The following is a 27,053-nucleotide window of genomic DNA, read 5'->3' on the forward strand; positions in this document are numbered from 1 at the left end:
TCACATATGCAATAACAAAAGTTAGCTAGGTAATCACTACGAACCTATTAATTACTAACCACACACAAAAAAAATAATGAACGCTTATTCAGGTTTCTGCAATGAAGTCGCAGTTGGTTTCAGCCGCATAGAAGGCTTCGCTCTCTATTTAATTTGGCCCAAGATAGCTCGGCAGACCTGTATAGATTAAAAAGTTACTTAAATAGAAGTTTCTTAGAGAGTTGGCTTATAAGAAAAGAGAAACGGAGTATGTAAGCTCCTTAGGCAAAGCAAACCCAAAGTGCAAATGCATGGTGCAGATGTTTCTCTTCGCGAGAGAAAAAGGAAGAGGACGAACAACCAGAACGCGCAACCACGAGCAACCACGAGCAGGTGCACGACCTCCACGTGCCGGCATAGTTTCGAACGCTCTCGAACGGACGTCCTCTTCAAGGCTCCCGATTTCAACAGCTGTTCGACCTCTGACCATGGCACCAGTGGTAAGCCAGCTTGCTTTCTCCGCAAAAGCTTATCGCGCAACCATAGCCAGCAAAGGCGAGCAGCGTCGGTCTCTACTGCGATGAAGGTTTCTTTCTTTTCTTTTTTTTTTTTTGCGCGCGTAGTGCCCGAGGCTGGCACTTAGGATCGAGGGCGTCGCCAAAGAGAGAGGAACAGTTTGTCGTTATTCTTCTAGACAAACTCTTCCTCTGTTTCAGGTTACACCCCAGCTTTCAAGCGCCTGGTCCGGGTGCTAGGGCCCTCTCACGCCTTAGGGTCAGGTTCGAAATGTCGCAGTCAGCGGAGTTATGAAGGGCGTCGTTTTATGCAATAAGGCGGAGCTTATTAGAGCCCACAAATGGCTTACAACACACTCATTAGCTAGTGTACGTACGTAGCTACTACGTCGGTATACTGAAGATGTGTAGGAGGATTTTGTTGGCGGCCAGGAATAGCCTTGCAAGTATCTATTGCTCCGCCCAAGCACATCCTTCTCTGGATACCCAGTGGATAAACCTGCAGACACGCGGCGCTGCTGGAGAAGCATATAAATCCGGCATAGGTGGCCGCCGGAAGCACACGTCGAAAATTGAGCGTGACGTCAATTCAATCTCGTATTAACCGGCCCATGCACCCGCGTAAAGTAATGACCATGTAATGTAATGACATGGACAAAAGAGTGCGTGCGGTGAATTTAATGTGGACTTCGTTATCCATGCAGTATACCCCCTCTCGTGTAGTTGAGCGCATCAGTGGACAGGAGATGACGGGAACGTTGTGTGTTCACCAAAACCACTTCAACTGCGAACAGTGGATGCTATCGTGTGCGATACAGCGTAAGCAAAGATACCGAGGCGCGTTTTATCACGTCCGTTTAGTCAGTGTAGAAGCACGCAGGTATTTGTGGCTTACCCGCAAGTCGGTCGCCTTGCTGTTCGAACTCGGCACGCGCCTGCGCAGGCACCTTCATTCGCCAGGCTGCTGAGATGCAATCGGCAACAAATTATCGAGTGCATCAGTAATCAAGTTTATGATGTTCGCTGGTGTTCGCTGTGGACTATATATGCTTCACGGCTTCAGTGAGACAAGACCGTAGCGTAACAAGATCTGGCCGGCACGTAGACGGCATCAGTTCACCGAGCAATTATTTTAACTTCCAGCGAAGGCGTAGACCCGGGTTCAACGCCTACCATATCCAGGAGAGAGCTCTGCGAAAGCAGAGACGTCGCATGCTCAGGGAGAGGGCACAAGGTACTACTTTGGGCGATATTCGTCTGTCATTTGTCTGTTATTAGTCAGATTTGTCGTTTGCGACAGCCTAGTGCCGAAACAATCTTGCGGTGGCTAAGAAAAGAAAGTCACCCAAGCAGTGTTTTGAAGTAGATGCAACAAGTTAAACTTATCTTTGTGTTCTCGGCACCACAGCGCTGAGGGTGTGCTCGGCGCTGATGGACAGGGCTGAGAGGCAGAAGTCGAAAACCAAGAGCTTCTGTGACGAAGTTAAGGTAAGTGCAGCAAGCGGGTGTGAATTGACAGCAGTATACGGGGAGCTGCGTTCTATACAAGAAATAACGTCTCGCCATTTTAGCAGTTATGGCACAGCATGACCGAATGTTACTCCTGTAATCCAAAACGTCCTCCCGTTCGAGAGTTCACCTCGGCAATACGTCTGGACTCGATGACGATGAAGATGATAGCTATCATCGGTGACCAGTCAGGAATCCAGAAATGGCTTCTCCCCCCTCCCCCCTCCCCCCACCGAAATAAAGAAGTGTGATGCGCCTCCCCTTCGTTCCTTCACGCTTCAAGAAATAGTTCTTTTGCAGATGCCACCGGCACGGAGAGAAGCTGCTCCAGTTTCTGAGCCACTATGAGCACGCAGTGGTCATGTGCGTACAGTCGAAATTGCCATTCCGTTGTATAGGCACGGGTAGCACTTCTGCACACAAGAAGTTACCACGTCAGGTTGAGAAATATTGCCATAAGAAAGCCCCTGAGCAAGTTGTGAGCGGGGACATGGATACAATGGATGGAAACTAGGAAGAGGTAGGTTCGCTGGTACATCTATGCATGGTGCCTTTGAGGGGCACTTGCCGCTGCATTCGTGACCTGTCACTGACCGTGGGGATTACGTCGTTATTTATGACGGGTAAGCACTTCCTTTGATCGAAGTGGTCGCTACGCTTAACACACCTCGGCAATTCTGGCGCTAGAGTACGTAGCCAAGCAATCTCAGCATCTGTGGAACGGATAGCGGAGCGGAAAAACTTCCGTCTTGCGAAACTCCGCGTCGCAAAGGCTCCCGAGAAACATTATTGAGGAGCATATTGAAGCGCAGTTCCAAGATGGGCACGTTGCGGTACATTTGTTGTAATTGACGGTGGATTTTGATTCGAGACGAGCTTTTTATAGCGAGAGCTAGTTCATTTTCTCAAAAAAGACGTTTTATCTTTTTCTCCATGGTAAATACCAAAGACAGAAATGTAATCACGTCGTTGTTTCGTGGTGGATGGAACGTCGAACGAAACGAACATACTCGTTTGTGACGGTTCCAGGAGGTGACGCAGTTCACCTCCTGGAACATCCAGTTGTGAATGGAAGGAGGAGATAACCCCTGGCAACGTTTCTAACCAACGCGATCGGTGGATTTCGAGCTGAAAACACTATAAAATTCAGATACGCTATAACTCCCACATCCAATGATCACATACAATCATACGGAATTACTATATATCATAGCTCACGGATTACGTTATTTAATAGGGACGCCTCGCGAAAATGGACATCACGCCGTGGCATTGGAATCACACAGTTTTAAATCTCGCAGTTTTCTCGTTAATAATTGCGGCCCATTTCATTACGCACGCATCAAGGTGTGCGATTGTGCTACAAATGTGAAGGCGACTTCATTCGGGACTAACACACCCTGCGTAACTCTAAGGGGAACTTGTTTCAAGTTGCCTTTTGGAGATCAAAATATGTTTTGGGGCACGCTAGGAGGATCCTGTAGTCTGATCTTGTGCAAACAACGTTGCTTGTCTTTTAAACGAACTCGTACACTGCGGGATAACAAATACTGGGTGACAATTGCGCTTACGAGAAGCCTCACCGCGAATCTTCATGTGTTCCTAAGGCCGACGCAGATCGCCTGCGTGAGGTGTGCCAGACACTGATGGGACTGGTGGATCGCAACGACGAAACGTGGAAGGACTTCTTCGACAGGGCGGAAGTGAGTGGATGTGAAACAGTAATACTCGAATGCATAAGACGCTGTGTCCTCATTGCCCGCAGGCGTGTTGCCTTGCTTCGTGGCAGGATGGCAGTGGGCCTCTTCGATTATCCGTGCCCGACAGTCCCGGACTGCCCCGAGGTAGTGCTTTCAGCCAATAAACATTGCGTACGCAGCCTCACGGGCAGTCCTGAGAAGTTTGGAACGACAGGTCGAAGAGGCCTGGTGGGATCTAGAGAACGTGTACGCTGACTTGTGCGTTTTCGAAGTTTTATCCCGAAAAGAAGGGCGACAAGGGTGAAGTAAAAGTGAATCATACGAAAATAGAGTACAACCAAATATCGTTGGCATCACCGTGATGTTGCACCTTATTAGCGATAGGTGAAGTGTTAAGAGGACCTCGCAAGACCGTTGCGTAAGTTTTTCTTCTTGGCTTCACCGCGATGTTTGCTTGTTCGGAAGGAAAAAGTATGATGGGAATTAATAAATAAATGAACTACGAACAAAGCGAAGGAAATATATGGTGGAACTTCAACCCGGCAACTGCTAGTCCAATATATTCTACTAATGTCGCTTTTGTCTACCTTAATATGCCACGGATACGATTATGCGTGGTATGATTGTTCAAAGTACATTTTTTTCATTTATATTTCTTACCGGTGCAACCCTTCAAATGTGTATGTTAACTTGTATTTGGGGAGGGAGGGAGGTATGGAGGGGCACTTGTCTACTTTTTCGATTGAACTGTTCCTAGTTGTTGCCCACTGTATTGCGGGCAGGGTGAACTTGTGCAAGGGTGTCGCAACAATCACACTGTCGCCTTTGGCCACGTTTCCTAGACTGGTGTTATATCTGTACTATTCTTGCGCTCGCGCGCATAAGTCTTTTCACCAAGCGCCGAAGCCGGACGAACCTGTTCGGCGTGATAATGTGCTATCACGCATGATCGTTATCTACGAGGCGGTTGTGTTTCCTTCTCCTTTCGTCACTCAAGGCTTTAAAAAAAAGGTAGAGCAGCCACGCCGAGGAGATTCTGTGCATCTTCCGGCGGCAGTTACGCCGAGGTAAAAACGTTCCTCATCCGGCGTCGTATTGCTGACTCGGCTCGGAGCTCTGTTCGGGCTATCTGCTTTTGCGTGCAGACACCCTTTCATATGTTTAATCGTAAACGCGTATGGTTACAAACCAAGGACCAACCAATGAAATCTTCCTTACCTCAGTAAGGAAGCCTTCGTTGCGGTGAGGGCACCTTATGTCACTCTGAAAGCTTCCTTACTTCCTTAGTGCTTCCTCAGCGAAGGTAGTTCAAGCTACCTTCATGCGTCCGCTTCACCTCACTGCTTAGCCACGTGATGTTTGCTTGCGCATGCGCGCTCTCGCACGCCTGCGGAGAAACGCGAGCACTGTACCTCTTGCCAGGCATGTTCGTTTCAGTCGCACGTTCGGAATGAGTGGCGTTCCTAGGCGCTGCCAGGCGTTGCACGACACCCGGCTTGCCAGCGTTGCAGGAGCACAAGTTTTGCGCTATAATGTGGTAGATTTTCGCGTTTAGTAAACAAAATTTGAAGAAAGCGTGCACGCGCGCGTGTCTATATTAGCACTTCAATTTAAAAATTATGCGACGATACAACATCTTTTTATTGAATAATGCTGTTCGCGTAAAGCTGTTAAGAGATACTCTCCAACCCAGGCATGCGGTAACCGTTTCTTACGTGAGGACAGGCGAAGCGAGCTTTCAGAGCACACTTGCTTCCTCCACCAGTCCTTCGCTGGAAGAAGGCCTCACGTAAGGTTAGGAAGCGGTCGAAGGAACGTTTCATTGTTTGGGCCTAAAGCTCCATCGTAGCAACCTGCCGTTTTTCAAGCGAACCTTGTATTGGCTCACAAGTGGCGTTGTCGTGGTCACGCAAAAACCGTTTCTCCCACAGCAGAGCAGCTGTGGGACAGGGCGGTTTGATGAGTTGACAGCTGCGCCGGCGCCGGAGCATCAGTCATTTGCAAGGATTCCAGCTGAATAGGCGCGCGCTCACGCCACACGCGCAGCCAATCAGAGCCGTTTCCCTTCCGCCGGGGAGGGAAAGGGTAGGAAAGGGTTTCACACGCGCTGCACCGGCTTTGTTTCCGTTCAGTCTCAGAAAACGGATGGGACGGCCCCGCGTTGTGCGTTCCCCTGAGGGACGGGCAGCATTCAACGAGCGGCGGCGAGAACTTGCCCGTGAAAAGCGCTCGCCGTCGGCGCGCCGATCCAGCCGTTAGAGCCGTCCGAGCGCAGGCAATGCGACAGCAACGAGATTATCCCGAGCTTGAGCTGGATGCCGAAACAATCCGACACAGTTACCTATGGGTTACGTAACCGTGACGAAGGTCAGGGGCACGCAAGACAAGCTTCGCTTACCCCGACTTTCCAGTAGGGGAAGGGTTGGTCATTTTTTGTTCAACATCTATTGAAGCCACGCGAACGGCCTACAATCTGTAATGGAAACTCATTCTGAACCCGACAAATGACACGAGAGGTTCTCTACAGCCCACACCAGGCAGGCGTATTTTTTTCTATGGTACTGTAGGCTTGTCCGCGAGTGGTCAACTTCTGGTTCACATGCAGAATTGGATCCTCGTGCCCGTGCTCGTTTTCCTGGCCTGAGACTACACCTACTCCTTTGTCGCTGGTGTCAGACTGCACACACACAAAAAAGGGCTTTGAAAAAAGAAGGGACTTTGAATGGCGAGGGCTTGCGAGGACCGATTTTTCGGCGAGTGCAGCTTTCAAAGAAGCAAATGCAGTCTGTATACTTCGTTCCATTTTACCCGATTAGGGGCCTATGTTAGTGCGTCTGTGAGCTAGCAACCTCGGAGAAACACTTGATATAGTGTTCGTAATAACCCAGCAACCATAAAAACGTGCGGATTTCTGTTTTCATCGCCAGAATTATAAACTCGAGTGGGCTTCGATGTCATTGCTCTAATCTGTATCCGCGGTAGCCAAATTCGGAACAACTAAACAGACATTTCTGAGCTTTTAAAGTTTAGCCAGCCTTTCGGAGCCTATAACACTACCCGCAGCTGTTTCTAGTGTTCAGCCCAAGAATTTCAACATACGACGATGCCGTCCAATTGCTGCAGTAGGTTGCAAACGTATACTCGACTACCGTCGGGTCGCTTCCCTTCCCAAATCACTCTAAACTAGCTTAAGCGGCGAGCACAACGCCCACCCCATGGTTAAGAGAAACAGGCACACGATGGGCAAGACACATTTAAACCCCAGACTTTGTCATAGGCAAAGGCACGACGACGTAACCCCGGCTCTGCGAAACGGCTCCGGAACAATGGGTGCGGTGGCCATGAGTGCCTTCCGTTTCTCATTCGGTCTACCTGTTTTTTGCTTGAAAACGCTTTCACGGCATTTTGTCAAAGTTGAATCTCGTTTGTTCCTCGATCACTACGCCCTTATCAACGGAAGACAACGCCTGAAAATTTCGACTCGTGGGAGGAATGCAACTGGTTTCAAGTTTTCTTTGTTCGTCGCTTTCTTAGGCTCGCTTTCTTCTTCAGAGTCTAAACTTGGGCCGCCGCTGTTATCTACTGGACAGCGCCGTTGATCCGTAAGGCTGTCAGCAGTAGCGCGCGGAAGGGGCTCTGGGGTGAGCTTGTCTTTTTCGCGATTGACCTAGTAAAAACCATTACAGGACTTATGTCGAGCGTAACTCCCGACTTGAGCAGCGCTTCTGCCGTTCTATTTGCTAACAGATATGGCCACCTAAGCAATACTCTGAGATGGCTGCTTCGGTCTCAGTTTCACTGAACGAACCTTTCAAGGCTATTTTTGCTACTGGAAGGCTCAGCGTACCTGTTCCCAAGGCCTGCCGTAAGCACACCTAATCCCCTGAGAAATCTGCAGCCTTTGCTAGAAACGGGTGCACCACATCTTACGTTGCACCTGTGTCGCTCCAGACTTTCAATTCCTTGCTCTTAACTTTCATGTCATGAAGGTAAGGGTGCAGCAGGTCTTTCTTTTGCTCCAGAACATGCTGGGTTGGAGACACTTTTGGAACCCGGCACCCCGCGGCTACTTGTCGAGATTTCTGGCAGTTAAAGCATACAATTCGTTTCTGCGCTCGAACGACTTGTGCCGAAACTCCAAGGATTCATTTAGTTCATATGCGATCTTTCTTCTCAAGTGCACGAAAGAACCTCAGCTCCGCTGTGGAAACCCCTGCGACCTGCACGTTCTTTTCGGTATTAGCAGAACAGTGTTTAGTGCAGTAGTCATCTGCGTACTCTACTGCCTTTCGTGCTGTTTTCACGTATGACCTATCGAGAACCAATTCCCTCAGTTTAGTTGGAAGCATGGAATAAAACTACTCTAGGCAAATTTCCTCAAGCATTTTCGCCTTGTCATCAAACGCTTCAGCTTTCTTTATCTAGCTTTCCAGTAAGCTTGGTAGCTTGTACGCAAACTGCGTATCTTTTGTCTGGCTGTCAAGTGTTTCTCTAAAATTTAACCTGAAAGCTTCAGGTGAAAACTTATACTTCGCTAACAACGGACCATTTACGTCCACGTAAGGCTCCGCTTCTTCGAGGCTCAGCCTGACCAGAATATTGGCGGATTCCGCCGGCAACAAGCTCAGAAGTTTTCTGGGGCCAGGAAGACAGCTCAAAGCCCAATCTTGTGCAAGTGCGCCCAATGTTTGTCAGAAACATCCACAATTCACTAGCGATGGTAAAAGGCTGAGGGAAATCTGTCATAATTGATGGGTCTCGGCTCTGCCTTGTTTGCCAGTGTCTGCTTTAATTGCTGCAGTTGACAATGCTTCACTTGCTCGTCTGACTCGGCGTTTCCTTTGAATTCCACGCACTGCTTCAGCAGTTTCGTCATCTTTGGCGCCGCACGCTAAAAGTTCACCCATATTTTCGGGTTTCCGAACAGCTTTGCTACATTCCACACGGTGCTCTTCTGCTGCGGCTAACAAATCTACTTTTACAAGCTATTCAGATCCATGACTGCCCGCAACTGGGACGAAAGCTGCCTCTAGTCGCCTTTCCTATTTCCTGCTTATGCCAAGAAATTATAACGCTCGGCGTACCAGAGTACAAAACCAAAGCCTCACCGACTGCTGCCGCAGAGCCCCCGGGAATCCGCCATCCGACCGTTGCCGCCAGCCGTTACGTTTTGGCCGAGCGGAGTCAGGAACACGACGCCGGACGAGGAACAACTCTTTTAATCAGGCATAGCGGCGGCCGGAAGATACGCAGAATCCCCTCGGCGTGACTCCGCAATCCTTTTATAGCGAAGCTGTTTATGCGGACCATGTGCCGTCGTTGTGGGACTTCGCGAAAAAGCGGCCACGTGACCTAGCGAGAGACCCCTTTCCCCCTGTGAGAATGCTATCTTATACGCGAATCTTATACCGTTGTCTCACGGTGCATTTTCGGCGATCGAGCCAGATCGGCTCGACGAATTTATCCAAGATTAATTCCACCCTGCCGCGAAACAAACAAATGTTATGCTGGCGGTTTGCGGCCAACGAACAGCGGCCAACGAACAGCGCCCAGCGATTGAAACCTGATGCTAGGAGCGCATGGCTGCCGGCGCTTCTTGCTGGCATGCACCCTTAAAATTGAATAACGGCAACAATCGGCCTATAACTCGCACCCTTACAGCCTAAAGGTTGAGTTATACAGATTTTTGCCCTTATACACTTTTAAGGGTGCAAATTATTTTACAGCGCACGCTGGACGAAGCCGTAGTGACAAAACGGCGATAATTGCGGCAACGGCTACGATGGTTTGAGAGTACCGTTCCAGTAAAAACGTTCGCCGCCACACAAATTCCGTTACTACTAGGCATAAAGTTGTTTTTGCAAGCACTGAAATTATCATTAACCTCAATTGCGACATAAGGGGAAAAAACATCGACGACGTACCGTGCGCCATCGAAGTGTATCTATGCTACGTGACAAAGGGAGGATAAACAGCTCGATTGCACTTCTGAAATAGGAGCCAATTGCGCTGAGGTCGATATTGCACAGAGTGACTCGCGCGTGCTGTAGAACAGAGCTGAGCGACTCTCCTCGGCAGAGATCAGGTAAAGTCTAGTAGACTGGGATCCTGGTTAAGTCGCATGACAGCGAGAATAATACCTTATGATTCCCTTCTAATTTTCTTCGTTTTTCGCAAACGTTTGAGATTGTTGCGCAGTAAGTCGTACATGAGTAAAAATACATCGATGACCCTATATATCAGTTACACACTTGAATTTTGTTTCGTTTCCTTTAGTTTTCGTTTTTACTGTTTGTTTTCTTTTCCTTTTTATATGCGGTGTGGTTGAAGACACATGAATATGTTTATCATCCAAAGTGTCGTTTCCCGAGAGATTTTGGTATTCCAAGGCTGCTGCAGCTACAAGAGCCTTCATATAATGCCGCAGTGGTAAAAGTGGCTACAACAGTAGGAGACACACAGCCTCGTGAAATGATTAAGATTCACGCCAAAATGTTTGATTACACCTGGGTCGACGACTTTTCCATTGTTGTTTGCCGATCAACGGATGGGTTTACGACACTGTAGCCTTTGCCTTTGACTCAAGACGGAGGAGGTTCGTTCACCCCAAAAGTATATCTGGACAAAGAAGGCTAACACAACCGCCTCCGGATAGAACGCAGAACGTTTAAAACAAAACCGTGCTCCGTACTCCAACACTATAGGTAAAGTGAAAAAAAGTGATAGGAAAAGCAGCCTTGAGGCTTTATCAGCCCACGAAGTCCATCTGTATACTTCTGTACCACAATCACACCCGTTTTGTTATGCGGTCCTCTACGAGTGGTGCTATCTCTAACGCTAGTTTACCCTTTAGTCTTATCGCGATGTATCCACGATTTCCCTGTGTGCCTTTCGTCAGAGAAGTGGATATTCAATATCTGTTATTAGACTACATCGTTCCCTTTATGGTCATTATCTGGAATTATTATATCGCTCACGCAACAGAAGATATCCCATTCCCAGTCACAAATTGTGATAAACTGTCGATAAATGTTCTAATATACATACGTTTATCACAAGGCGCTGCGGACTCCACTGAAGTAAAATAAAGATAGCAGGATGACGTTTTGCCCTTTTTGTGGCGAGTGCTCGCAATTACGAGTAATGGAATATCGATTTATTGTACGCTCAGTTTGTGTTCTCTTCATAAAAATTATTGGTTCAATAGTTCGGAGCAAATGCAGATGTCGATGGCTGGAAACTTTGCAAGGAGAGGAAAAAAAGAAAGACGCATCTGCTTTCACTATTGACGGAACGCGCCGCGTCGTACATGGCGTCAGACGTGGTATATCATTGCAGCAAATGTATCGTGTGCAGCAATCCTGAGCAAGTCGAAGGGATATGAAGTCACATGGAGTAGGCAGAAGGTTTATGTTCCTAAGCTCAACAAGCGTGCTTTTTTTTCCCTTGCCATCGCTTGGCAGGATTGACAACAAAGACAAGTCAAGGACGTGGTCGAGTGACTGAAGGGGATATGCTCACCTGTGGGGGAAAAAAGAAAGAAAGAAAATAACGTTGAAAAGTTCTTAAAGTGTAAAATATTGCTTGAGCCCTCAAGCTGAAGGGTGATCTAACGTTGCCTAACACGGCCTTGCAGGAGGCTGGTGCCAAGATGGAGCGCATGTGTGCCTCTCTCGTGAACATCGCGGAGACCAACGAGAACATGGTTGTGCAGTTTGTGCAAGACGTGCAGGTGGGGTGTACTCTTATCGCTAGCCGTGTTTTGGAGAGCAGTTGAATTTAACCTTCACGGTTTTAACGCCTGGAGTGTTTATATTCAAACCGGATTTAGTAACGGATATCCTTGACCGTGGCGTCAAAATCACGCAAGGAAAAATGACGGCGTCAGCGTCTACGTGGTGTATACGCGTGCTGTCTCGCAATCAACGAGGCATCCGCGGTTAGGCAGGGCCATTGTACGTCCCTTGGCGTCCTTCTCCCCGGTGCTTTCCTGCTCCAGAAACTTATTCCGCCATCTTGCCTGCTGTGATTGGCTCAGAGAGAGATGTTAGCGTCCCCTCTGATGGGCTCATACGTAAAAGCCTGTTGCAATTAGGCAATGGCAAAATGTCGGAGACAAGCCTTCTGGGCTGCCAGAGTTGGTGGAGCGTACGACCATACAGGCTTCGCCTGCAAGTGTTTCTTTTTGCGTATTCAACTAGTATTTTCGAAGCACTATGGTAGCGCTCTGATGGATGTTCAAAACAAGAATCCAGGTATATATTATAGGTAAGACTTCAATAACGTTATTCCGGCATTTAAAGAAAAGAAAAACGTTATAGGAGCGTGCTTAGTGCCACGGCAAAAATAGGTTGAATTGTTAATCGTCCAGGAATGCTCGAAAACGATCATTCGAATGAGCATTTGTTTTTTAGCTGAGTGATGGGTATTAGCTTAGTCGGTGGCTCAGTGGAAAAGCAATAGACACCTGTCTTCAGTGCTTCTGAAATTCAACTAGTTTCGGACTTATAATGACATACAGGCCGCCGGTCGGATGCTTTTGCACACTTCCTTTTTATTCACAAAGCTAGAGAGGTCTTACAGAAATAGATTAAAAACGGGGCGAGGCTGCGGAATATAACATTGTAGAAACTGTATTCTACAGTAACCTTTACAGGACGCACATAGTCTAAAAAACGTATGTTAAAGCAGATTTTCCACAAGTGTTATGTTTGAGGTATCACAACACGTTGCTTAGTGCTTAAACTACACTCAGAACCGACGCGCCCGAGAAACTGGAATGATCTCACACATTGATGCAAGAAACTTTTATTTCAATGACGACTGAACACAGGGTCTGAGACAGCAGATCGGGAAACAAACCATTGCAAGATGTGGCCCTTGGTTGGCCCATATGTCCGACCAAGGTGCAGCTGTTGTGGAAATGAAAGCATGCGTCTGTAGGTATAAACGTGAATACGATTGGTTAGTGTTGAATTTAAACATATCTGTGCTGCTGGGAGCCTAGTAAAGAGCTGTCCGTTTGTAGTCGTAAGCTTGTGGTACCGGTACACTACTCTTCTCCGTGGTCGAGTAGAGCCCCTGTATGCAATGTAGATATGTCAGGACTTCGGGCTTTCTAGGATTTTAGGCCTTCTGAGATTTTCCTGGTGAGTTTATAACCATTCATGGCTTCTAGAACACAAGCATGCCATAGCTTTCTAGGACCCCTCTGGGAACGCTACGAGAACGCAAAAGTAGAGACAGATGACAGAGTTTATAACAGATACACATTGTTATACACATGCGGTGATTTTCCTGCTGCATGGCGATTTTCGTAATGACTTCTTAAGCGTTCTTCATTTTTGTTTAAACTAAACGCTACATGCAATAGTTATATTTTAGGTGTTTGGTTTTTCGCTTCACTGGCATGCGCAATAAACTTCTTACATCCTTAAGAATGAGGGTGTAGCACACCTGGTGGTGTTTGGTTTGCCCGACAGACACCTTCAGCCTTAAATGTGTAAAAATATTTCAGGATTTTTTTCCTTTTGCACCACACTCGTCATCCTTTCACTGTAAAATAATTTGCACCCTTAAAAGTGAAAAAGGGTGTAAATGTGTCTATAACTCACACCCTTAGAGTGTCAGTTATATAAATTCCACCCTAAGGGTGTGAGTTGTAGATACATTTACACGCTTTTTCACTTTTAAAGGTGTAAATTATTTTTGCTCTCCTCATTCACGCTCGGCTTTTGCTCTATGCTTGGCGTGCTAGCTTCTCCATTCGTCAGACTTTTCTAGTGGCCAACCACTAGTTGCACTAGTGGCCAACCAGAAGGAAGCCAACCATTAGTTGCCTCGGCGAGCAGTGAAGCCAAAAGCACCTGTCGCTTGCGCCGTGAATGGCGTGTAATAAAGTCGAACGTAATCTGAACCAGTTCAGAAGTACTTGCGGGCAAACACCACGCTATGTTTAGCGCAGCAGTGTGTTCGCTTTGGCTGATTGGTACGTGGCTTATTGTGAAAATCGGCGCGGAGATGAGACACCGAAGGCAATAAACACACAACAACGCGCTGAACTGACAACATAGCTTTAGCATTGCAATGACAGCACTGCATCGCGACCATCCTTCTCTTCTCTCCTATTGCGCGTGCGCTTCGTTGAGGACCGCGAAGAAGCAGTACAGCAGTAGTTTCCTGTTCATCGCTTTCTTGCGTCTGTTTCTTGCCCCCAGTGCCTCGCCATCCTGACGCAGTTTTTCGCTGCAAGTGCGATTTGTTCATTTTTTGTAGACATTCAGGGAATGGCTCTTTCGGACTCGTGCATGGCGTGCATCGTCATGTCACGAGGAAGCTTCTCAGCACGGTGGTGTCTTCTGAACTATATATGAGCGTGTGCAGCTTGTAGAGTCGATTTTACGAGCCATCCGTGCCAGAAATTTAGTATTGGAATGCCTTCATTGGGCCTGATGGGTCTCCGGCATGGTTGTGAACTCTGTCTCTGTGCCTATAGATGCGACATGCATTTAATACCACCGAAACTAGGAGGTGTTCCGGCTGTTGGTCTTGCGTGCTTACCTGGTGTCGGGCTCTGCGAAGATCAGAGACGTCGGAACGCTGTGCCGCTTTCTCGGATACGTTTAGCTTGTCCGTATGTGTATTACAGTTTACGGAATACGTGAGCGGCATCGCTGGCGGCGCGATCTTGTGACGCTGAGTTCAACCACAGCGTAAAGGACTATATTGCAACTAATTCGGACTACGCGCTGCTTATCTGTCTGCGCAAAGTAGTCGGCAACAACACAGTCATTCATATAATTTTTCTTTTCGAGAAAAGGCGTGCTACACAAAGGCGTTTCTACCGCGTTGCGGGTGAATAAATATTGCGTGATGCCGCTGCCAGCGCTGCTGCTACTGCTCACGTCACCGACGTTTCGGTGTGAGGGAAACGGCAGTGCTATGCGGACGATTTAGAATCTCTAAAGCTCCCTGCGCTTCAACTTCGCAACCCCGCCTAGAGCGTAAATGAGAGGTAACTGAAGGCGTGCATAGCAGTTCAAAAGAGCTGTCGCTGTGTGAATTCATACGAGCGTGCTGCAGTAGAACTCGCAACTTTCATTGCGATATAGTAATGTTTAGTGCATCTGCGACGAACGCCTCTACAACGAATGATTGTGGCGGTCCGAAGCACTTCGTAATAACGGCGTTTCGACTAATCTGGACTTCGGAGGAGCATTCACGCCGTCGGGCCGCCGCCGTTGTCACGCGCTGTGCCGCTCGACGGCGCATTCGCGGTTCGCGCGCGCAGATTTTCCATGCAGAGACACGGGGAGCGTTTGGCTGCAAAAAAACGACTAAGTGCACGAACCCGCCTTCTACCGCTGGCATGTGTTCTAGCTGTGCGCGCGCACACTATACAGCTCACGGCGTTCCTGCCGAGTCGCTGGGTGTATGAACTCATCTGAGCGGAACGTGCAGTAAGTGCCATGCTAACGTTATGTAATGTTTCACTGGGCACCGGCTGACGCCGACGAATTCCAGTCGGTCACGCCTCGTGCCCCGTCGACGTGCGCCGCCGCACCAGCGTTGTGAGGCGCCGGGTGGCTGCCAGGGGCACTGTTCCTTCTGCTCAGCAGGAGTTGCCTGTTCAATGCGGCGTTCGCATTAGCGTAATTTAAAAGACTGTCCGAGGAGTTCGAGCGCAACGCTAAACCTTGCTGCTGATGTCAATGCGTCGCCCTTCGGGCGCAACTGCCAAACCTTTCTTTCCCCCCCTCTGTTGCAGGCGCGTCCTTCCCGTCGTCAAGTGCCGCAAGTGCCGCAAGTGCCGCAAGTGCCGCAAGTGCCAGAGATTGCGCCGCGCGATTCGCCCACGCTTCCATGACGTAGTCTCTTCTACAGGTGAGAGGTGCAGTCCGACATGATTGAAATGGTGGCCCCAGTTGCGGCAGAACGTATATACACAGACAAGCTGCCTATTTGAAGACAGAAAAGGGCGCTGCGACGGGTGGTGTAGCTCAGGGCGTCGCTCTTTCAAACATATATATAGTGCCCCGTTTAGTGCGCAACCTTATCCTACGATACTACCTTATCCTACGAGTTATCCCGTTAACGCTGAGAGAAGCGTACCTTTTATTTTTCTTAGTGCAACGTGTGTTGTTCCTAAGTGCTCCTGACAGCTAAAAAACGCCGCGCATATTCACCGTGAGAGAAACGCCAAAATGAATAACGACGATTGTTGTTGTCGGGTAATTCTACAAACTTAAGGGTGTATAGAATATGTAATGAGGATAGGAGAGCTTGCACGCAGGTGTCTTAAGAGAGAGCTTGTATGAACAGTTGTTACCTGAGTCTCTCCCAGCGGTATGCACGAGGTAGACCTTTGTGTATCCACCCTGTATATAATAACGCGAGACCATCTTACTCCTCTTTTTTTCGCTCCTTTCCTTTCTCGCACGTATACACAGCTAAGGAGCACCGCGAATATATACGGTGCTTCGTTGTCTTGCAACCCACGTTCCTCGCAAGGGGAAATCCTTGCGGGCGCGTTCGTCTTGATTTGTCCCCCACCGTGCGTCGCTGCAAGCGTAGGCCCTTGGTCACTGTCCATTAGCAGCACGCCGCGGGCGGCCTCTACCGGGCTGGTTTGGCGTCGGGACGTAAAGTCACTCAATCTAGCCGAGTAAAAGGAGCCACTGCTGCGCTGTGTGCGTGCGTATGCGAACGATGAGCGGGAACGGGTCGTCTCTCTGCCTTTATGCGTTCCCGCGCTAACTCCCAAGGGTGGAATAACGTTCCCTTTCAGCCCTGGCACTATACCACGCAGGTTGCGTGCCGGGCTGGCGTGTTGCAGGTCTCCTATTGCTTGTATGTGTGTGTGCCTTTGCGTCGCGACACCTAATGGAAAGTTGCCCGCCATAATTTAGCCGGCAAATGAAACTCTCTTTGCTGATGGATTGTGTGTCTGCCGTGCGTGTCGCGCTTTTTCACGGTAAAACGAGTCCCATTATCGCGGATCAACAACTGCCGGCCTTTTTTTTTCACCTTTTTTCTTTTTTTTCTTTTGTTTTCGTAGGTAATGTCGTTTACGACTTCGGATGTTAATGCATCAGCTTCTGGCCGCGTAGACTACAGTTAGGAACTCACTAATACTCTCTTCGTTAGTACGTTGCCTGCTAATACGCCTTCCCGGTTATTACGTCGTTGAAGCTCTCCTGCACCTGCGACGCTAACGGAATACAGAGTATATTTGAGAAATGCGCTCAGTTGGTTATTAAATTTGTGTTATGGAGGAATCCTATTGACACTGGAAACGCACTGGCGTAAAACGCCAGGCCGCTTGTCACTGCCAAAACGCTATTTAATTGGCAGTCGGACAGCACAATCTGCAGTTGGCAGTTTTGTATTGACATTTATTATTAGACCTTTACTGTTCACGAGTACATTCCTAATACCACGCGATAAAACAACGTCGTATAATATGCTCTCCAAACGGTGTGCCGCAAGGCGTGCAACATTTACCAGGGGTGCCTTCTACTCGCGTGTGCGAAATGCTAACAGCACATTATTTTTGCGAATACGTGCACCACACATTTGAGTTTGTGGCTGACAGCTGTTGCGTTGCGTTAATGTTACGTAATATCTGTCTACTTACTAGCTCCTTTCTTTACTTATGTAGGAAACTAGAGTTTTCCATAAGTTCCGCCATAAGTGTTACACTCTATGAAATCGCGTGTTCCAGTACGACGCAAAGTGACGCTGGAGAAATAACGGCACTAAATTCACCTAATGAAGTAACTGTTCTGCTCAGTAGCAGATGCATGAAAATTTCCGTGACATGCAGGTAGACCCTTATGTGCTTTAACAAGCTACTCTTCCCAGCAGCGCATTTTCAATGCGTCATGAATTCACGTCATGTATTGTGCTAAGATCGCTGGTAAAAAAGCCGTGAGGGGTTGAATTGCATGTGCAATTTATTACGTATAGGTCGATGGGGGCGAAATGCGAAAACACCCGTGTACTTAGATTTAGGTGCACGTTAAAGAAATTTCGAAATTTCCGGAGTCCCCCACTACGGCATGCCTCATAATCAGAAAGTGGTTTTCGCATGTAAAACCCCATAATTTAATTTTAATTATTTATTACGTATAGGCTTGGCCAGCGGTCATCTCGCACCCCCAGCCAAGCAGACAGTTCTTAAATACTTGAATTAGTACTCCGAAGTCAACAACTATGACTGCAACCGGATGTAGTGATGTAGTGACATGCTCGTCGACCAAGCGCATCGTGCATTGAAAAAGCAACTCACTTTTTAGATGGATTTATTTACCCTCATAATCGTGCTGCATTAATTACAGAGGGAAGCGGTTCTGAAATCGGATCGTGAACACACGACCAGAATACATCGAATTTTGTAATTCACCAGGCATTATACTCAATGATCTGTGTCATTTTATAGTTTCTCGCACTGGGACGCACTAGAGCGGGAAGAGGAAGGTCAGATGTCATAGAATTCGATGTTTATTGAAATCTGTTACATATATGTAGTGCCTAAAGCTACACTTGTCCATTGAGTGCAACTGAGAGACGGCATGAGTGATTGCAGTTCCTTTCTTACAGGTGCTGGCCGGGACATCATCTGGAGTGCTGAGTCGCCAGACATTCAATAAAGTTGTTTGTTGTCTTTCCAAAGAGTAGACCGTTCATGATGTCTACTCACACTACTCTCAGAAAGTCTGCTTTCACACAACTGTTTAGATAGCTGTCATTTTCTCTGCTCTGGAGCTCCTAGAGAAGAGCAACTCTGCGAAGTCTCCTTGAAGGGTTAGTGTTTTGTGTAGGAAGTGAAGTACAGCTTGCTTATAGACTCGGTTTGAGAGCAATGCGGCTGGAATGAGCGCCATAACTGCAGTTTCCAGTTAACGTTACAGGGTCGCATAACTACGCAAGCTGTTTTACCAGTCACGCCAGAAAGCTTTGGTTTCGACTGTCATGTGGGCATTGAATCCTTAGTATCGTGCTGCTTCGACGCGAGTGACAGCGACAAGAAATTTTAGCAGCTGCAGTCGCAGACCTGCGACGACAAGGGACGTGTATTCGGCGTCACTTTAGCGCTTCCAATTGTAAGCTTTCAAGCTGCAACGTAATCTTTACGCGGGTTACTTTAACTGATAATACGGCGTAAATATGGTGTATAAAACTGGTCCGTACCACCAACTTTCGGCAGAATGCGTGATAGTGTGAGCTCTGACCTGCAAGGACCATTAATAGTTTTGCAGTGCCGAGTTTTGGGTCATTGCACAAGTTGCTACGCTAGGGAGACGCGTGCCATAATCGACATGTGGCACTCTGGCATCCAATGTTCTCGTGGTAGCGCTTGCTATCGCTAGAGAGTTAGCCTCCGATGGTAGGGAGGCCCACTGCTAACGCTCGATTTGTGTATTTGTGTCCTCTTCCCTCGACTCGTCTCTCCGTCGAATCGTGACTATATGAACTATGCTTTCTACATCCTGATATAAAGGCCACGGCAGCGAAAAGTTTATGCGAGCGCACATGTCGACTGCTTGTAACGCCCTTATCGCAGGGGCCTCCCTTTGGTGTGCTTCCCCTGGGGTACGGAACGAGAAACGTGACTCTATATAGCATCTGGGGCCAGTAAAGCTGCTTTCACCGCAGTTTTTCCCTTGTTCTTCCGCAACAACCATGTACCTCCTTGCTGGTGAAAACAAATAAATAAAAATCTCCTGACGCGCGCGATACTTCACCTTTCAGCAATGCCGTTAACATACCTTGGCCATAGCTAAAGCCGTAAAATGGTTTACAACGTTGTTTCCATCGTCACTATTACAGCCACTGCGGTCATATTTTCTCTTCCAGAGACAGATAACGACAGACCGGCAGCCAAAGTTTAATCGGCGCTCTCAAGTTTTTGTCGGACGCCGGCGTCATTGATTTCGTCGTGGCTGAAAAATCTGGCCGGAGCCCTGGGGCGCTAGCCGTCGCTGCCGCGCGAGGTGGTGATAAGAGACAAAAGAGGGGGTGGGGAGAAGGTAGTGGGGAGGGGGCTCTGTAATCAACGGGCATTTTGTGAACAAAGGGAACAGGCTCTAAATGACTCCACAAAGAAAGCAGATTGGACGAGTGGAGGGTGGCCAATGTCGCCCTCTGGGAACCAGGACTGAGGAGAGGACGAGAAGGATGGTGAGGAAGTTAGGGGAGGGAAGAACAAAAGGTCGAGGAGGAGGGGGCGGGGAAATGGCAGGCAGCAAGCGGGAACGTGCCATTTTGCTGGAGCGCCTCGCAGGTCCATCTCTCTCCGCTTCAAACCGCTGAGTAATGTCACCACAAGCCCTTATCAGTTCTCCGTCCAGGCCTCGGAAAACAGCAGTCTGGACAGTCGAATGATAAGGAAACGTGGAAACGGAACTTGGATCCGGTCGATGCGTGTTGAGACAGACGCTTCCGTTTCCGGCGAAGGACGCGTGGCTCGCCGCGCCGCAGGCCCACCGCGGCTTATGGGCCGGCGGCGGCGTCATTGGTTGCACGCTTGCGCTATTCGTCTGAAAAAAAGAAAGGGGTGTGGAAGGTAGCGTAGGGGAAAGCAAAATTGTAAACGTAGAGAAATTAGGAGTGCACAGAGCAGACTGTAGTGCCTTCTTCACGCTCACCCCTTTTCTCTTGTCCGGCCGCGGCGGAGGCCGGTAGCACCGTTAATTACCGACGGAAGAGAGAGAGAGAGAGAGGGAGAGAGGTAGGGAGGGCGTCGTGCCGTGGTCGCGGAAGGCGAGAAGCTGCCGCTTGCCGGAGGAGGCCGTCGTTCGCACTCCGCTCCGCCGTGGCTGCCGTTCTGCGCCCGTTTCCTGAGTTGGCGGGATAGCGCGTGACGGCGGGTCAGGGCGGCGGCGTTATCGAGTCGCATCCGGCAGCTATAGAGATGCGGGCGTGTCGCCGAGGTGCGGCCTCGCTGTCCCCGGAGTCGCTGCCAGTGACAGCATCTCGACGAGGCGACCCCCGGTTGCTCCCAGGAACCAGCGGGATGTTTGTACCCTGGGCAGAGAGAACAAGCTTTAACACGAACGACGCGGCGCAATAAACATTTTTTTTTCATCCTTAGGAGTGCTAGCTCGTCCCATGGCGAACAGACCTGTTCCTAATGCTATAACTATATTTTTTTAGTTGTACACGACAGCGAGCTAAAACTGCAACTGCAACGAGAGAAACCGCTGTTAAAAAGTGTGTATTGATTTGGACCATCTGGCGTGAACCAAAAATCCGACGCTGGAGTGTGACAGCGATCGCTACGAACATTTATTTCATGTGGTTTTCATTTCGTCATGTTCACTTTCCACAAAAGATCGTCGAAAAAGACAAACACTTCTCCCCTTCAACGACTCGATATTACCGCTTCAAAGTAAGTGTAAGGTGTCAAACCGGCATAGAATGCAAAAATATTTGCTACTTGAACAAGATGGAGACAAGTTTTGCTTCCTCTCCTGTTAATATATGCCCGAGCAGTTAGACGGCGTACTTTGTATAAAATAATCGCGCAGGGGGCTTCATGCTTTCTATACGGTTGCATCAATGAAATGGATGCAGTGTTTACAGAAAGAAGTCGTCAGTGAGTCTAAATCTTTCTTTTAAATGCGTAAGCATTTTTATGCTTACACAATGAGGAAAACCGTCCGTCCGTCGATCTGTCCGTCCGGCACATAAGACCACCGCTTTCAAGATATGGCCCGCAGCAGCGAGCGAATTCGCCTTCGTACTGCATCTAGCTTGAACACGAGCTGAGAGGTGAGAACACAGCGCTCACGAAGCTATCAGCAGTCGGTGCTGCCTGTCCCCATCGCAGGTAGCTTTCAAAATTTGGCCCGCACGGCCATGCCATACGCAGACGCCGCCGGAATACGGTTGATCACGGTTCATAACGGTTCGACGCGTATGGACAAGGTACTAAAGAGCGATAACGGCTTATAATGACCGGAACGTCAGCAGTTCACCTGGCGCTGCCACTGCAGTAGTTTGCTTGCGTCATCAATTCACCTTGCGCCGCCATCCGCAGCAGCTCGTGTCGCCGCAGCTCTGTCGTTTGTACTGCTTGTATCATGTTTCATAATATTGACAATGACACCGGGCTGCGTGGAGAGGAGCAAGTGGCGCAATGCTTACGCATACTTAGACAACTACCAGGGGAGTTTCTGCGTGAACTTTTTTTCTCAAATAGTAGTTTAGTTGCCGAGCTGGTTTTTCATATACATATTAAAGAAAGTGGTCAACAAATAGACAAACTCGAACTTCTATAGAAATATACGAACACGTAGTCTGTGCGCCATAAATAGACCAAATTGAATGGGCTTGCTAGCATATGTCTAAAGTATGTACAATTATTTTGGAAAAAGTAACTAGGCTGGCGGGGATGAAAAGGGGGGGGGGCGGGGCGAGCTTATTGAAATGCAGACCAAGATTTCTGGAATTCAACAGAATATATGCAAATCTTCAAGAGAGCTTGCTGTTGGGCTAGTTAATGAGTGAAGTCTCGACAATAGTTGTGAGGCAAGTCCATGCTTTCGGTGCGCTTTCTTCCACAATTATTTAGCATATCTCCGCGCACCTAGGCGTTGCCAGAACACGACTGGATGACAATGCCAATCTGCCGACGTCTCTGCTCTTCTTTCATTTGCATTTTCTTATCTCCCTTCAGCATGGTCTTTTTAATTGCGGGAAAATATTCGTACAGTATCGGTTAATGCTTGGCGCTGAAGGCCAATCTTTTTTAAGCAGTTTTTCGTCGTCCCACGGGATCGTTACAATTATGATACCAAGTACATGAAATAGGGTGTCTTTCGTGCTACCGAATGCTCATCCGTGTTCACTTAGAATGAACCTTGCTGGCTATAAACGAATACGCCGGAGACAACAGATACAAAAGCGTGCAGTACATGAAAAAAAAGAGAGAGAACCACGGTTTACCTGTGCGAAAGCCTATAGAGTTCGAACAGCGCAGCTTTAACGAATTCAGACGAGAGGTCGCGCAACGCATGGAGGCTAGATAAGCGAGAGAAGAGGAAAATGGCGAATTCCAATTCAAAGAAAGAAAACAAAGGGGAAAAAAGAAAGAAAGAAAGACAATAGTACACTCTGAATAGGGCGGGGTTAAAGCTGCGCGCATAGAAAGTCGCGCACGGAAGCGTGGTACAGCAGGAGGGCAGGGGCACGTACGAGAACAACCACGGTATCAGAAAGGAAAGAAAAAAAATAACTAAAGAATAAGCGAAAGAGAGGGCCAGCAGCAGAAGGAGACGAGGACACACAGGAAGGGAAGCGGGCGCACTGAAGCAGCCGGAGGCCTGGAGCATGCCAATAAATTGGAGGTCCAATTCGTCGCATCTTCGTCTCGACCTCGTTCTCCCTTTTCGGAAACATCGACGGGGGTCCCCTCTTCTTCTTTCTCCGCCTAGAGAATGTTCGGCCTTTAGCGGACTGGGAACGTGGTGCGTGCGCGGTGCTCCCTCCCGGCCCGTCGACCTACCTTGCAGGAAACATTTCAGAAAAGCTTCTTTGGGGACAAACGAAAGAGCAAGAACAAACTCGCTTTTCGATGTGAAGAGCGGCGAAATTTGCCGAGGGAAGGAACCGAAGGGTATGCGAAGGAAGCAAGGGGAAAGGAGGAGGTGGAAGAAGAAATGAAACAACTGGCTTTACACACACACACACACACACACACACACACACACACACACACACACACACACACACACACACACACACACACACACACACACACACACACACACACACACACACACACACACACACACACACACACACACACACACACACACACACACACACACACACACACACGCAGACATATCTAACCGGTGGTAAAGCACTGAACGCGCAAGCGAAGCCACGCGAGAGAGGAGAAAGTGCAAACACACACGCGAAGCACCAGACGGGCGATTGAAAGAGAACTGCGTTGGATGAACGGTCAGAAAACAGCCGCTGCCGTTGCTGCTGCTGCTGCTGCCGCCGACGCTGCTGTGTGTACGGAGTCAAATCGATCGAAGAGAGAGGTTTTCGTGGAAATCACGCCGGCGTGGCCGCTCCGCTTGTGCCGGGGCCGGCTGGCTAGCCAAGGCCTGGGGCCCCGCTGTAAGCGCGAGATGTTCACCATTGCTTTGTTGTGCTGCTACTTCGTCGAGACCGCAGCGGCGTGTCCTGTTTCTGTTTTCTTTCTTTGGGATACGAGAACCGGGCAGCCGCGTGAGCTGCGTATTTGTGCCGGTCTACTTACTCCTCTTCCTCTCCGGCGCGAATATGAAGCTCCGGAGCCGATGCGAGCCGGCCGAAGCCGGAACGACGGCTAGTCCCACAGTCGTTAAAGCGTCATATGCCGGCAACCGCCTATACCAGGCAGAAAAGAGCGGGATAGACAAGGGGGAGGGGGGGATGGCGGTAACTCACCGTCTCTATAAAGAACCGATCTCTTTCGCGTTAAAATGTAACGAAAGGCAGTATACTCGAATGCCTGCCGCGTTTGAGGCGAATGAGAAGGGACAGGCAACCAGGAGAGATTTGTGTGTTCTAGGAGAAGACCGGTTGACGATGCGGGAGTGAGGGGAAAGCGAAGCCCGTTGTCCTTCCTCCGCTATCTCGGCGTGCGCACGCCTATCAGGGAAACGTTTCGGGACACGCGATTAAAAAAAGAAAGGGAGTGAGGGACAGTGAGATGGAGACAGAGGCCAATCGTTCTCGTTTTCCCGTTTTATTATGTATACTTGTATCCGCCTGTTCGCCGCTCTGCAAATCCCTTATTTAATCTACGCCGAGCCAGGAAGGAAGTCTGGACAGGATTATCCTCTACGCCGTGTCCGCCGAACCAATAAGCTTAACGTCGCGGCGAACGAAGAAGAGCAGAGCCGTAGATTTTGAAGCGAGGCAGCCGGCGGCGGTTTACTTGTGGTTGGCTGGGTCTCTCTCGAGCAGCGACCAGCTTTTTAACGGATTCCGGCACTGACCATGCCCGGTGTTCTTGTTCTTTTATTATTACGTGTATATATCTTTCCTGGGGGGAGGGAGAGGGGGGCGGCGTCGTTTTTTATACGTAGGAGTCTTGCGTTTTGCTCGAATGTGCGGGCTTCTTGCTTAATCGCAGTTCAGGAATGCTTTCTCGACTAACGGCAGCGCGACACGGGAGAAAGCAGCCGGCGGGATCAGTTCTCCGAAGCAGAATTTTTCACGTGGGGCTGCGAGCGCGCCTCAAAGCTATGCTGATAAGCATTTGTGCATCCTTTATTTTTTTTTTTCTTTCTTTCCTTCTACAACTCGTGCAATCCTCCTTCTTGGGTTATCTAGGCGACGCAGAGCTCTCGCGACATTGGGTGCCTTAAAACGCCGATGAACTATTTTTCTTTCTCTTTTTTCTTTCTGTTTTTTATACCCACAATGAGTAACGGTGCACGAAACAATCGTAAATTTGGGCAACGGTAAAGGTATCCGTTCTTCTAACAGATAACAGATCACTCGCTGTGTACGTCTAATTATTTGTGGGGTCAAGACAGCGCATACAGGCCCTCACCGAACAGCGTGTGAGCTGCCATTATTGGCCGGCGCCTGTTCTGACTTACGGCTCTTGCGTACAAACTTGCCTTTCGAGCGTTCACCCAGGTTCGCAGAAATGAGGAATTTACCTGGAGGCCCCGGCTAGCTCGGTGACGTTCGCCTCGGGCGCCCTTGGTGACGTAGAGCACTGCAAGCACGTTTTGGCAGGAAAATGTGCGCCCCGAGATCTGAGGAATCCGTCTATGACGTGTCCGTCTGCTTCGCCCTGCAGACATAAACAGATTGAAAGACAATACATTCAACTACCACTGTTTACTTCGCGCACTATACAAAGCGCCATTATATTGCAGTAATAGCTGTATGAGGGGCACCTTTTGGAGGTTACGGTAATGTGGTGTTTAGAGTGGGTGAATGGACATAAGGCACATAGTTACGTGGTATATACCGTAACAATGCACAATACACAAGATACAATCTGATAAGCTATCACAGCGCCCACTGGTGGTGGAGAAGGCAGTGCGTACACCATTAGACTGGGGCGCGATTGGATATATTTTGTTCGATACGCGTTCTGTTCAGTTGCTGCAGCGTCACAAAGTTGCAGTATGCAAAATTTGTGACAGCGGGGCGGAGAGAGCAGCCAATCAGGAAGCGGTGACCTCCCCGGAAGTTTACTTCCGTCGTTTGTCGTCTGCTTGCAGACAGTATACTACAAAACGAAATGTTTCTCGTCTTCCAAATGAATGAAATCTTTATCTAAAAAAATGTTTTTTTTTTCTTCTTAAGCCCAAACACACTTTCAAATAGTAGTACGTGTGACTACTGTAATTTATAACTATTAGTTTCTTTGCTTCGTCCCTAGGTGGTGTCGCGCACAGCGAGAAGAAAAAAGAAAAAAAAAAAACGATGGGAAGAGTGGCGCACTTTTCAAGAGGCAGCGACAACAATCCAGTGGCTCGCTGGCACCGATGATGGGGTCGATTTCTCTGTACAGCCAACGAATTATTTGTTTCGAGAAACAAAAACGACGCCGGAATTCACTGTCTGCCATTTCTTCAAACGCGTTCCGCACCGCCACCCGCTCTCCTCCTTCCTCTAGAAACGCCAGCGCAACAACCTAAGTTCCCAACGGAAGCACCATTCTCTCGAATTAACCTATGGATTGGATTCAAACGTGCCATGCCGCAGCCGCCTGTTGGATCCAATCCAATCCACCAGACGCGCCATGCGAAGCCGTATGATCGCTCTAAACTTCACAGCTCCCGTCGGGTTCGGCGCCTAGCAGACGAAATGCTCGGTGGGAGGATGATTGACAGGAGCGTGTCGTCATTTTGACGTCACCAAAAACGTGGCCGCGCCCCGCGGCTGGCGACGTCGGCGCGGTAGGCAAATCGCGCGCGCCGGTAACCGAACGAACGCGCCGAACAACCATCTCCGATCGCACCCCTGTTGGGCCTTTGTACGTTATAGTATAACGGAGCTGGAGCCGTGACATGCGTAGTTAAATTTAACCATTAAACTAAGCCCTTATTCACAGAAAGCCTGTAGTTCCGCGCATTCTCACATCCGGCGATGCAAGTTTTAAGTGCAAGAGCGTTTATTTTGGCTACTTTATGCCGCTTTGGTCAGTCTATGTGGCCTCGATTCGATGACCACGTAAAGTAAGAATATCTAGTCCACTATACGAGAAATCAAACGCCTGCAGCATCGTAAGCGAGCACCAATCTTAGGGGCCGCGCCAACAGTGGAGAAGCGGTGTGGCAACGCGTGCCACAGCCGAGCGAAAGAACACCACCACCGATGT

General features: G+C 48.8%; 1 protein-coding gene and 1 long non-coding RNA gene across 5 annotated transcripts in view; one reads left to right on the forward strand and one right to left on the reverse strand.

Annotated features, from left to right (window-relative positions):
- The first annotated feature begins 255 nt into the window (after positions 1–255).
- Positions 256–18,376, forward strand: LOC126532117 (uncharacterized). 4 transcript variants are annotated; one of them, XM_050179803.3, is made up of 7 exons: positions 287–479; positions 1,638–1,728; positions 1,903–1,982; positions 3,611–3,706; positions 11,340–11,435; positions 15,471–15,586; positions 18,305–18,376. In XM_050179803.3, exons 1-6 carry the CDS (start codon positions 291–293, stop codon positions 15,567–15,569), a joined length of 651 nt encoding a protein of 216 aa, XP_050035760.2. In that variant the 5' UTR covers positions 287–290; the 3' UTR covers positions 15,570–15,586; positions 18,305–18,376. The 4 variants fall into 4 exon arrangements, with proteins under 4 accessions (XP_072144516.1, XP_072144517.1, XP_050035760.2 ...); XM_072288414.1 differs by having other exon boundaries at positions 15,471–18,376; XM_072288415.1 differs by lacking the exon at positions 1,638–1,728 and having other exon boundaries at positions 256–479; positions 15,471–18,376.
- Positions 18,377–24,114: 5,738 nt separating this feature from the next.
- LOC129385090 (uncharacterized) overlaps positions 24,115–27,053 on the reverse strand; it is a 73,823-nt gene continuing 70,884 nt past the window's right edge. The window contains exon 3 of the long non-coding RNA XR_011894659.1: positions 24,115–25,514. This is a non-coding gene — a long non-coding RNA (uncharacterized lncRNA). The remainder of the gene's footprint in view (positions 25,515–27,053) is intronic.

The sequence above is a fragment of the Dermacentor andersoni genome, chromosome 5 (assembly GCF_023375885.2).
Source record: "Dermacentor andersoni chromosome 5, qqDerAnde1_hic_scaffold, whole genome shotgun sequence".
NCBI lineage: Eukaryota > Metazoa > Arthropoda > Arachnida > Ixodida > Ixodidae > Dermacentor > Dermacentor andersoni.